General features: G+C 53.4%; 1 protein-coding gene across 2 annotated transcripts in view; it reads left to right on the top strand.

Annotated features, from left to right (window-relative positions):
- BCL9L (B-cell CLL/lymphoma 9-like) overlaps positions 1-11,675 on the top strand; it is a 13,937-nt gene extending 2,262 nt beyond the window's left edge. The window contains exons 3-8 of one of the 2 annotated variants that reach the window (XM_006833893.1): positions 245-364; positions 6,004-6,214; positions 6,393-6,477; positions 6,582-8,871; positions 9,306-9,587; positions 9,938-11,675. In XM_006833893.1, coding sequence (XP_006833956.1) covers positions 245-364; positions 6,004-6,214; positions 6,393-6,477; positions 6,582-8,871; positions 9,306-9,587; positions 9,938-11,031 — 4,082 coding nt within the window. In that variant the 3' untranslated portion in view covers positions 11,032-11,675. The remainder of the gene's footprint in view (positions 1-244; positions 365-6,003; positions 6,215-6,392; positions 6,478-6,581; positions 8,872-9,305; positions 9,588-9,937) is intronic. The other variant, XM_006833894.1, reaches the window with a different exon arrangement.
- The last annotated feature ends 1,081 nt before the right edge of the window (positions 11,676-12,756 follow it).

Below are 12,756 nucleotides of genomic sequence, written 5' to 3'. Positions count from 1 at the left end.
GGGGGGAAGGGGGGAGGGAAGACAGGCAGCCGGGGCAACAGAGTGAAATCAGAAACAAATGGTGGTGTGGTGAGGGCCAGGGGCTGGCAGGGTGCCCACCATGGCCTGGGCAGTGCCTACTTTTGTGGAACATCTTGGGGAATGGGCCTGGGAGGGATGACCCAGGCTGGTGCCCAGAACCCTGTTCATGGGAGGACAGGGCACTCCCTCTCACCCTTGTCTGCTTTCTGTCCTGCCTGAGCAGAGGTTGCGCCTCGGAGTAAGCGGCGGTGTGTGCTGGAGCGGAAGCAGCCTTACAGTGGGGACGAATGGTGCTCAGGACCTGACAGCGAGGAGGAGGACAAGCCCATTGGGGCCACCCACAGTGAGTGCCTGTCTGTGTCAGGATGGTGGCCCAGGGGGATGGCTTCCCAGAGTGAACCTTCCTCTTCTCACCTAGACTTGAGATGTCTGAGACTGGGCAAGGAGCAGCAGGGGTCTGGAACCCACCTATCTTTTCTCACATCCCACTTCTCAGGTTTCATCCCTCCCTCCTTGGTGATAGCTTAGCCTCTGCCTTCCAGGTGTTCATTGGACCGGGTCTCCCTAGGAACTGATGTAGGGTGAGGTGAACCTCAGGTGTCTCCTTTTCCTGGCTACACCACCAAATTCCTCTACCTTTGAATTCCTGGCTTGTGCTGCCACCTACTGGACAATGGAGGGAGGGCAATGATGCCAGTGGCTGGGAGCCGGACAGCTGGCAAAGGTTTGCAAAGCTGTGTTAAGCCTGGGACACAGCTGATACTTGGCTGAGTCTCTGGTACTCTTCTCTAACCTCTAATTGACTTCTGTCCAGTGCTTGAGATGCGTTATCAGGATGATGATGAGTGGGTATAGGTGAATACCTGTTCCTCTCATTCATTTATTGATCAAATGTGTTTTGGGGCCTTCCTCAAGTGATGGAGGAGAGCCAGACACAGCCCCTGCACTTGGGGAGCCCACAATACATATGAAACTAGCATAGGATATTCAATTAGTAACTTCATGAGGGCAGGGGCCATAGTGAGAAGAAAGTAAAAATGTATTTCTGCTACTTTGTTGTATTTAATCCTTATAACAGCCCAGTGAGGTGTAGGGAGGAGGAAATAGACTCTTTGTGGAATGAGTGGCTAGTAATTGATGGGACCTGTCTATAGAGGTGGTGGTGGTGGTGGTTGCTAGGTACTGCTGTGTTGGCTCTGACTCCTTAGCGACCCCGTGTGCAACAGAATTAAACACTGCTTGGTCATGTGCCATCCTCACAATCATTCTTATGTTTAGGTGAAAATGCCAAAACCTCACCAGTTGCCTAGAATGTTAATGGGCCCAGTCCCTCAGGGCATGCTGACCTTACCCCCTCAGTGGTAAATGGGGGTGGTCACTGCCTCCCAGAAAAGACCCCACCCTCCCCTAATATAACATCAGAATTTATTGTTGTAGAAATCTTAGAAGACACAGGGTAGTACAAAGAAGGGATTGCTAACATCCTGTCGCCAATATCCAAGCCAACCATGATTACTATTTTAGTTGTACTGCCATCAAATTCTTAAAGACTCTTTTTTTAAAAAAGATTTTGATAGGAAAGTTTTTAAGCTTTTTATTGTGAATTGTGTAAAGGTTTACAGAGCAGATAGTTTTGTATTCAACATTTCATCCACATTTTATTTCATGTTGTTAATTGCAATCCCCACAAAGTAACTTCTGCCCTATGTTTCCTGTCGCCATCCCTTCTTCCTAAGATGTGCATCCCTCCCTAGTGTTATTGTCCCCATAAAGATCTTTCTATTGTTTAGCTGAAAATTGAGCCAGAGAGGTGAGTCCCTTCCTGACTTGTAGGGGGACTGAGGGCCACAGTCTCAGGGGTTCCACCAGTCTCTAACCAACCAGTAAGCCTGGTCTTTTTTTACGATTTTGAGTTTTGTTCCACATTTTTCTCCTACTCTATCCAGGACCTTCTAATTTGTCCCTTTTCAGAGCAGTGGAGATACCATTTATATATCAAGTTGTTAGCCAAACACCATCTAATTTTTTTGGTTTTAGGGTTGTGGTTGAAGACATCTTAATGCAGGGGTAGTGGATAGCACATTGTAGAGGTTAAAACCTATACTCTCCAATCAGACTGCCTCAGTTTACATCCTGCCCCCTCTACTTATTTGTATCAGTTTGGGAGCGGGCCATCAGTTTCCTCCTCTATAAAAACAATATTACATTCTTTTTTGGTGTGAGGACTAAATTAGTTGATAGAGGTAACATGCTTAGTTTTTGTTGTTATGAAGAAGTGCTTGCTTTTGTTGTTATGAAGAAGTCTGTAGAAATAGTTTAATCTATGTGTGTTTTGTTGTATATGTTTCCACCACACATATAAAAAAGCAGTTGTCACTGAATTGAATCTGACTCATGGCAACCCCATGTGTGTCAAAATAGAACTATGCTTCATAGGGTTTTCAGTGGCTGATTTTTCAGAAGCACATTACCAGGCTTTTTTTTCGAGGTACCTCTAGGTGAACTTGAATCTCCAACTTCTGTTTAGCAGCCAAGCTTGATAACTATTTGCACCATCCAAGGACTCCCTTGTTATTATTGTACTTGTTGCAATTCGGTTCTGACTCATAGTGATGAGCCTGCATAGGGTTTCTAAGGAGTAGCTGGTGAATTTGAACTGCCAATCTTGTGTTTCAAACTTACCTTGTGGTCCAGTGCAGTATCCCACACCAGGACTAGAAAGCCCCTTATTGGCATAAAACCTGCCTCCTCTGGCCCCTAACATAAAACCTGCCTCCTCTGGCCCCTAACTTGTGTCTAGGATCCTAGTCCTGTGTAGATGTCTTTCTCTTCCCCAGGACAGCCCTTCACACAGTGAGATCAGCTCTCAAGTCTTCTCAAACATTTAGCTCGACTTTCATGTATAAAATCGAGAGACAGGCTGCAGAGCAAGGCCACTGTGGGATAGAACTGTCAGAGAAGGTTAACCCAAGGAAAGGACCTAATGCTTGGCCTGTGAGAAGCTGGCCACCGCCCTGGCTTAACAAAAGCAACTTGGGAAATTTACTATTTTACGTTAACTGAGAGTTCTGTTACTGTCCTCAGGCTTGTGCTTTGATTTGTTTTTCCTAGAATGGGAACATGTCCACCCATTCAGCTAGACCCATTATGGACCTGTAGTCATATTTTCTAGATGATCACTTAGAGGAAAATGTGACCATGGAACAAAACTTTTCCTGCTACTGAGGGTGGCTGCCCTACTTTTTCAGTTTGCCAAATGATTTTGGAGTTTGTGATAGAGTTCTGAACTTGCTGTAAAAATATGTTTCTTTGATCTGTCCCTTGTGCGGGGAGTAGGGTTGGGTTTCCATTTCAGAGATGAATACACTAAGGCTCAGAGGATAAAATGTCTTACCATATTCTCACGCATCCTAAGTTGTTTTGTGAACCCATACAACCTGCTCACACACTAATTTCCAATGCATGCTAGGTATGTGTGTGCTTAATACACATGTACTCATTATATGTGGAAAAGAACAGTACTCACAAAGGCCACAACGTTAGTGAGTGGTGAGGCTAGAATTTAAAACCCTTCATCATTTGGATAGTCAGTTTATACAATTTCTTTTTTTTTTTTCCTTACTGTGGTCACTGGAGAGGGGATGTTCACACACACACACACACAAACGCACGCACGCACAATAGTTTGAGAACTGAGACTCAGCAGAACTTTGGAGTCCTTGTTGGGCTCCACATTTTGACTCCCTATTAAATAGCTGTGTAACCTTGGGTGAGTTTCCTCAACCCTTCAGATCTCAGTTAATGATGCGCTCTTCCCAAGGATGTATTGAACAGGTGAAAACACACGGGAACCTACTGTTACGGTTCATGCCAGCCTTTTCCCCCTTGACCACATGTTGTGGCTAGCTGCCATTGAATCAGCTCTGACATGTGGTGACCCATGTGCAATGTTGGAGTCACTATGTATTTTGAGTGACTTCCAACCGAGGAGGCTCATCTTCCAGCACTATATTGAAAAGTATTATGTTCTGTTCCCATAGGATTCTTTTTAAAAAAAATTTTGTGTGAATTATGTAATAGTTTACATGGGAGAACATTAGCTTTATATACATTCTATCGTATATCGTTTCATTGCCATGGTTACAAGCCCCTCCATGTATCATCAACCAACCAAAGGGTTCACCCTGCAAGCCTGCCCCCATCCCCCTCCGGTCATCAGCACACAGCCCCTCTCCCTCTCTGGGTCTAGAGTCCCCAGCCGTTCCATCTCTCCACGTCATTGTCTCTGCCTCCATCTCTGGCATCACCGCTTCTCTGGGTAGGGTCCCACACTCCACTCTTCTCCCTTGATGGTCCCAGGGACCTCCACTCCTAGACTGCAAAGGCAACCATTCCCCACCTTTTGTTACAAAACGTCTACTTTATATTTCCAACCCTCACTGTCAGTCCTGATAACAATTATTCACTATTGTACCACAAGAGACCTATCCCCATCTCCTTTCATCAGCCCCACCCAGACAGATAGGATACTATTCAGTGGAGAGTCTACCTTCCTCCGAGCTCTCTGGATCTAGGTTCTCTCTTGAAAGCTTGTAAGCCAGTCGCTTCTTGCCTTTGTAGCCCCCACATTTTGTGTAGCCAATGTCCAAGTTGCCTATCCCTGTCTACTCTTGTGTGTGGAGGGGGTGGGAATGATCCTTGCTGTAAAGATTGGTTCCCTCTTTTGAGCTACTGTCTCCATAGGTGTAGGTCAAGTTCATCACATTGTATCAGATTAGTCGTTTTTTCCTTTTCTTTTTTCTTCTAGTTGAGCTCTGATCATCCAGTCATTGAAACCAGGTCAAGTGGGTATTATCTGCAAGTGTGGGTGTTCTTATGCATATGCCCTTTCTTCTTATCAGCTGGATGCTTCACTCTCCACTCTATTCCTCTGTGGCTATGTCACTGACTCTGGGCCCAAGAGTCCTCAGGTCTTGCCACACTGCTGGCCAATCAGGTCTCCACCCCTGTTCACAAAAGTCTATAGGGCTTAGCTCGCAGCTTCATTGCTGTTTTTCCCTCACTTCCCCTTATCAGTGACGAACGTGGTCACCAATCAGAACACATGTCTGCTCATGTATTCCCATTGAGTTTTAGTCTTGGAAGGGGGTTTGCTCTGAGGGGACCCGACCACTTGCCTTGATGTCTCCTGGGCGAGCAACTTGCTTGTTCTTGTAGTAATCAGTTGTACCGCCCTTATTGAGTTTTATTTTTCCTGTTGGTCTTTCTTTCAAGAAGTATCTTCTGTTCTTCTAGCTGCTCCAGGCTGGTCTGCTTGTCCTTTCAAGTGGAAATTTCCCACATCAGAAGATTCTGGATGGGGGTCAGGCTTCTGCCTATGGTCTTACGCAATGCAAAGGCTCTGCAGGAAGCCTCCTTCACTGGGCACATTGTAGCCCCATTTTAGGTATTCCAATCAGTTATAGGCAAGCTTTCTATGGTGATATTTCTGGCTATTCCTTTCTCTCCCCCTCAAATGTCTATTTTATAATGGTATGCCAGGGAAACCAAAATTCAAAAGACAGCCTAGCATCCTGTATGATTTTTATTGGCTAATTATCTGAAGTAGATCACCAGGCCTTTCTTTCTAGTGTGTCTTAGTCTGGAAGCTCCGCTGAAACCTGTTCACCATGGGTGACCTGCTGGTGTCATAGCTGCCAGCAGTATAGCCACACTGAAGTCATCACAGGACTATAAACTAACAAGACAGGTGGGGTCTTCTCCACATGGTCACACCCAAAGACGGGTCTAGGGAAAGAAGGTATTGAAACGAGGCTGGCGAAAGCACAGGATGTGGCCACAAATGACCCTGAGAACATGAACTAAAGGACAATGAACCTTGGTCCCTAGGCATTCCTTACCAAGGGCTGGGGTGAGTGCTCCCAGTTGGAACTTTCTGGATCTGGGCCACTTACCACCTTACTCTCCTTTTTCCTGATGCAGATTGTAATGTAGCAGATGCAGCCATGGCGGCCCCACAGCTGGGTCCTGGCCAAGCCCCTCAACTGCCTCTCAGTGAAAGCAGCGCACCAGGCCCCCCTCACGGCCCCCCGCCTGGCCTTCGTTCTGATGTCCCCGGGGGCGGGGGCGGGGGTGTCCCTGGGAAGCCACCCTCACAGTTCGTGTATGTCTTCACCACACACCTGGCCAACACGTAAGTGCCCTCAAGGGAAGCCAAGTCTGCTTTGTCTCCAGGGGTCCAGGAGTGAGCACAGCTCCTCTGGCTGGGGCCTAAAGTCAGTGCATGCAGCAGGGCAGGGCCGGGTGAGGACAGGGCTGGCTCCTACTGGCCCATCTTTCTGAGCTGTTTGTGCTCCAATCTTCTGGTGCAGGGCGGCAGAGGCAGTGCTCCAGGGCCGGGCGGACTCCATTCTGGCCTACCACCAGCAGAACGTGCCCCGGGCCAAGCTCGACCAGGTGAGTATGGTGCCCGGTTGGTGCCCTAGCAGGACACTCTGTGAACTGTGGGACTGGCTGGTGCAACTCCTTCCTGTCTCATGCTCTGCTTTGTCCTCCCACAGGCCCCCAAAGTGCCACCCACCCCAGAACCGTTACCCCTGAGCACACCGTCAGCAAACACCCCACAATCACAGCCACCTCCACTGCCACCACCACCACCACCTTCTGGCAGTGCCCCTCCTGCTCTGCCACAGGAAGGACCCCCTGAGGACACCACTCAGGACCTGACACCCAACTCGGTGGGAGCTGCCAGCACTGGTGGTGGGACTGGGGGCACCCACCCTAACACCCCCACAGCTGCCACCAACAACAACCCTCTGCCTCCTGGAGGAGACCCAAACAGTGTCCCTGGTGCTGCCCTACTTGGGGAAGCCAACCCCTCAGGAAATGGGCAGCGAAGTCTGGTGGGCTCTGAGGGCCTGTCCAAGGAGCAGCTGGAACATCGGGAACGGTCCCTCCAGACCCTGCGAGACATTGAGCGGCTTTTGCTCCGCAGTGGAGAGACTGAGCCTTTTCTCAAGGGGCCCCCAGGAGGTACAGGTGAAGGTGGGCCACCAACACAAGTGCCGCCTGCCCCCCAGCAGCCACCCACGGCCCCACCCAGTGGACTAAAGAAGTATGAGGAACCTTTGCAGTCCATGATTTCGCAGACCCAGAACTTGGGGGGCCCTCCGCTGGAACATGAAGTGCCTGCGCACCCCCCTGGTGGAGACATGGGGCAGCAAATGAACATGATGATGCAGAGATTAGGTCAGGACAGCCTGACACCAGAGCAAGTGGCTTGGCGCAAATTACAGGAAGAGTACTACGAGGAGAAACGGCGGAAGGAGGAACAGATTGGGCTGCACGGGGGGCGCCCTCTGCAGGACATGATGGGAATGGGAGGCATGATGGTGAGGGGGCCTCCGCCTCCCTACCACAGCAAACCTGGGGATCAGTGGCCATCTGCAATGGGCACTCAGCTGCGGGGGCCCATGGATGTCCAGGACCCCATGCAGCTCCGGGGTGGCCCTCCTTTCCCGGGCCCCCGTTTCCCAGGCAACCAGATGCAACGGGTACCTGGGTTTGGGGGCATGCAGAGTATGCCAATGGAGGTGCCCATGAATGCCATGCAGAGGCCTGTGAGGCCGGGAATGGGCTGGACCGAAGACCTGCCCCCCATGGGGGGACCTGGCAATTTTGCCCAGAACACTGTGCCCTACCCCGGCGGGCAGGGTGAGGTGGAGCGGTTCATGACACCACGGGTTCGAGAGGAGCTACTGAGGCACCAGCTGCTGGAGAAGAGGTCGATGGGCATGCAGCGCCCCCTGGGCATGGCCGGTAGTGGCATGGGGCAGGGCATGGAGATGGAGCGAATGATGCAAGCACATCGACAGATGGATCCAGCCATGTTCCCCGGGCAGATGACTGGTGGCGAAGGCCTGGCGGGCACACCCATGGGTATGGAGTTTGGTGGAGGCCGGGGTCTCCTGAGTCCCCCCATGGGGCAGTCTGGACTGAGGGAGGTGGACCCACCTATGGGGCCAGGCAACCTCAACATGAACATGAATGTGAACATGAACATGAACATGAACCTGAATGTGCAGATGACCCCGCAGCAGCAGATGCTAATGTCCCAGAAGATGCGGGGCCCCGGGGACATGATGGGTCCCCAGGGCCTCAGTCCCGAGGAGATGGCCCGAGTTCGAGCCCAGAATGGCAGTGGCATGATGGGAGGCCCCCAGAAGATGCTTATGCCTTCACAATTTCCCAACCAGGGCCAGCAAGGATTCTCTGGAAGCCAGGGACCCTACCAAGCCATGCCCCAGGACATGGGCAGTACCCAAGACATGTTCAGCCCTGACCAGAGCTCGGTGTCCATAGGCAATGTGGGTACCACCCGGCTCAGCCACATGCCTCTGCCCGCTGCGTCTAATCCTCCTCCTGGGTCCATGCATTCAGCTCCCAACCGAGGGCTGGGCAGGCGGCCTTCAGACCTCACCATCAGTATTAATCAAATGGGCTCACCAGGCATGGGACACCTGAAGTCGCCCACCCTCAGCCAGGTGCACTCACCACTGGTCACCTCACCCTCTGCCAATCTCAAGTCCCCCCAGACTCCCTCACAGATGGTGCCCTTGCCTTCTGCCAACCCACCGGGGCCTCTCAAGTCACCCCAGGTCCTCAGCTCCTCTCTCAGTGTCCGTTCGCCCACTGACTCACCTAGCAGGCTCAAGTCTCCCTCCATGGCGGTGCCTTCTCCAGGCTGGGTGGCCTCACCCAAGACAGCCATGCCCAGCCCTGGGGTCCCCCAGAACAAGCAGCCGCCTCTCAACATGAACTCTTCCACCACCCTGGGCAACATGGAACAGGGTGAGTCAACTGGGCTGGCCAAGTGGGTGTTGGACTCTCTGGTATTGAGAGAGTCTAAGGTGGGTATGTACCTGTTGGGGCAGGAGAGTGAGTGCCAGGGGCCAGAGGTGGCTGGCTCTGCCTGAGGGGCAGCTGCTGGTAGCCATGTGGCTGTTCTCTGGGAGCATGATGTTAATCTCCCAGGCATGTGAGGGGGTCTTACTTGGGATCCCCTTACTTCCCAGAGTCCCAAGGTTACAAGACTGCTTGAGGCCAGGTGGTATGTAGTGATAATGGGGGGCCTGTATTTAGTGGGAATAGAATGTGCCTGGAGGGGTCAGGTCTGCTGGAGGTATAAGGAGCTGACCTCTTCCTTAACCTCCACTATGAACAGCCAAATTCATCTTCCCCTCCCCAGTCACCCCTGCTCTCTTTCTGTCTCCCCACTTCTGTAGGTGCTCTCCCGCCTAGCGGCCCCCGGAGCAACTCCTCCGCGCCTCCCGCCAACCCTCCCAGCGGCCTCATGAACCCCAGTCTACCATTCACTTCCTCCCCAGACCCCACGCCTTCCCAGAATCCCCTGTCACTGATGATGTCCCAGATGTCCAAGTATGCCATGCCCAGCTCTACCCCGCTCTACCACAATGCCATCAAGACCATCGCCACCTCAGACGACGAGCTGCTGCCCGACCGGCCCCTGCTGCCCCCGCCACCACCACCACAGGGCTCCGGGCCAGGTGCGAGGCCAGGAAGGGGGCCCCAGGGAGATGAGCTGATGTGGACACTGGGAGTGGGAAGAACTGGGTGTGGCCAGTAGTCACCCCCTGTGGTCAGGCCAGCTTTGGGAGTGAAGCCCAGTGACACTATCCCCACTGCCACCAGAATTTCATGACAGCAAGCCCAAAGAACTTAGGTCTTGGCTGTTAGTTGAAATGCCTCAAGTCCCTTCCAGGAGCCAGGAAAGGCCAGTGTGGTGAAAACCCTCGCCCCTGGCACCCACCCAGCTTTGGGTGGGGAAGGACCCTCCCCAAGTTATGCACATATGCTATTTGCTATTCTTAACCCTCTTTTTCCTCATTTCCTCTAGGGATCAGCAACAACCAGCCCAACCAGATGCACCTGAACTCAGCTGCTGCCCAGAGCCCCATGGGCATGAACCTGCCAGGCCAGCAGCCCCTGTCCCATGAGCCCCCGCCCACCATGTTGCCCTCCCCTACCCCTCTAGGCTCCAACATTCCACTGCACCCCAACGCGCAGGGGACAGGAGGCCCCCCACAAAACTCAATGATGATGGCTCCGGGGGGCCCAGACTCCCTGAATGCCCCTTGCGGCCCTGTGCCCAGCTCCTCGCAGCTGATGCCCTTTCCCCCTCGGCTGCAGCAGCCCCATGGTGCCATGGCTCCTAGTGGGGGTGGGGGCGGGGGGCCTGGCCTGCAGCAGCATTACCCCTCAGGCATGCCCCTGCCTCCCGAGGACCTGTCCACCCAGCCACCAGGCCCCCTGCCCCCCCAACAACACTTGATGGGCAAAGGCATGGCTGGGCGCATGGGTGATGCCTACCCACCAGGCGTGCTCCCTGGGGTGGCGTCCGTGCTGAATGACCCCGAGCTGAGTGAGGTGATCCGGCCTACCCCGACTGGGATCCCCGAGTTCGACCTGTCGAGGATCATTCCCTCCGAAAAACCAAGCAGCACCCTCCAGTACTTCCCCAAGAGTGAGAACCAAGCCCCCAAGGCCCAGCCCCCCAATCTGCATCTCATGAACTTGCAGAACATGATGGCGGAGCAGACGCCCTCACGGCCCCCCAACCTCCAGGGCCAGCAGGGCATCCAGCGGGGGCTCAACATGCCCATGTGCCACCCCGGACAGATGTCCTTGCTGGGAAGGACAGGTGTGCCCCCACAACAGGGCATGGTGCCCCACGGCCTGCACCCGGGGGTCATGTCCCCTCCACAAGGCCTCATGACCCAGCAGAATTTCATGCTGATGAAGCAGCGCGGCGTGGGGGGCGAGGTGTACAGCCAGCCCCCCCACGTGCTTTCCCCACAGGGCCCCTTGATGGGTCCACCGCCCCAGCAGAACCTCATGGTGCCCCATCCCCTGCGGCAGCGCAGTGTGTCTCTGGACAGCCAGATGGGCTACCTTCCGGCCCCCGGCGGTATGGCCAACCTACCCTTCTAGCAGTCCCTGGAAAAGCTGCAGCCAGGGGCAATATTTACAAATATGAGAAGCTTGACACAGTTTCTTTCCCTCCAGTGTTGGATGGCCTGGGCTGAGGGGTGGGGTGGTGTGGGTGGGAGGGGGCTTGTGTGGGGAGTGGCATTTGTGGAAACCAGACATACTGGCAGCTTAGGGGGAAGTGGCAGTGTGGGTGGGGGAGGGTGGCAGATTTTGGATTGGGGTTCCATTTTGGCCACCAGGACTGCCCTCTCTCCCACTCATCCTAGTTCCTATGGCGCCTCTATTTCCCCTTTGTTGTACCGACCTCCTTCAGCTTTGCTTTCGAAGTCCTGTTGCTTTTGGGGAAGAGGGAGGGCAGGAGAGGTCTCTGTCTCCTCTCTCCCCTCCTCTCCTCATCCTTTGAGCTCCGCTTCCCTTCTCCTCTTGGTTCTCTGCCATCACTTGCTTTTCCTTGTGTCTTTTCCTGCCTCATTTCCTCTCCCTGCTGATGTGTGGCTGACCTCCTCTCCTACCCCTCCCTGCAGGCGGCTGGCCAGGTGGGCAGGTGCCAGCCGGAGCTGTAAATAGAGCGCTGCGCTTTTGTGCCAGTTTGTGCGTGTGCTGTATTTCTGTGTTTTGATAGAAGTCACACAAAAAGGATAAAAGAAACCCTCTCCCCAGTACCCCCCAACCCTGTCTTCAAACTATGGCCCCTGCCATTCCCCTGGACCCAGGGACATGCTGTCCCACACACCTCTCCACTGTTGTAGTTTCTCTGGGTTAATAAAGGGTACCATTGCTGTCCCCTGCCCGAGTGGTAAAATGACATCCATGCCCCACACCTAAATTGAGATCAGACCACCCATAGGCTTCCACCTGGTGAGCCCAGCAGGACTGAGACCCCAGGATAGCAGCCTGTCTGCTGCTAAGTGGTAATTCAGGGAGCACATGTGTGTGCTCCACATGATTACATGGAGCCCTGGCTTCCCAATTGTGGGCATCTGGGGGTCCCCTGTTGCTGCTACATCTTAGCCAGAACTTGAAGTCTTTTGTCTCCAGTCTGGGAAGAAGACAAGGAGGAAGAGGAGGTGGCTATATGGCCCCTTGGGGGCAGCCATGGAGGGGGTGGCATGGTGCCACTGACCCTGTGGTGGCCCTGATGGTCCTACGCCTGTTGTTGTAGCCCTGGTTCAGGTAAACCACCAGGCTCCTGGCTCATCCAGAGTCTGCCATCTACTTACAGAAGGAGGAAGAAGAGGGTTTGACTGAATCAGTCTGTATCCCCCTCTCCCCAGCCTCCACCCCGTGGATGTAATTGGGGAAGTTTTGGAGGGGGGCAGGGAAGCTTCCCACTGTCTAGCAAGGTCCCTGTGCCTAGGGTTCAGGGCATGTTCCTGATCCATCTGCCCAGCCAGGCTCAGCCACTGCCTCCCCCTCAGCTCTCTGTTCTTCCCAGAAAAGCTCCCCGCCACCTCTGGTGAGAGCTGAAGCCATACACAACTGGGTGTTTTGTGCCCCTTGGCCCCAGGAGATAAAGACTTCTCCTTTTCTCACTTCCTTTCCTGCCTTGCGAGGTGGTGGGGCAGTTCCCTGGCTGAGGCCACAGGCTACTTCTAGATAGGGTGTCTTCTGTCATGGCCTTGTCTCTAGCCTTCTTGACGTGCAGGGCCTTGTCTTGCGTTGGCAGCTGTAACAAAGGGAATTGCCCCATGTTCCCCGCGTCTGGTGCTGTCCTCAGTCCACTGT

The sequence above is a fragment of the Chrysochloris asiatica genome, unplaced genomic scaffold, assembly GCF_000296735.1.
Source record: "Chrysochloris asiatica unplaced genomic scaffold, ChrAsi1.0 scaffold00008, whole genome shotgun sequence".
Taxonomy (NCBI): domain Eukaryota; kingdom Metazoa; phylum Chordata; class Mammalia; order Afrosoricida; family Chrysochloridae; genus Chrysochloris; species Chrysochloris asiatica.
This window is presented reverse-complemented; position numbering and strand designations above follow the sequence as displayed.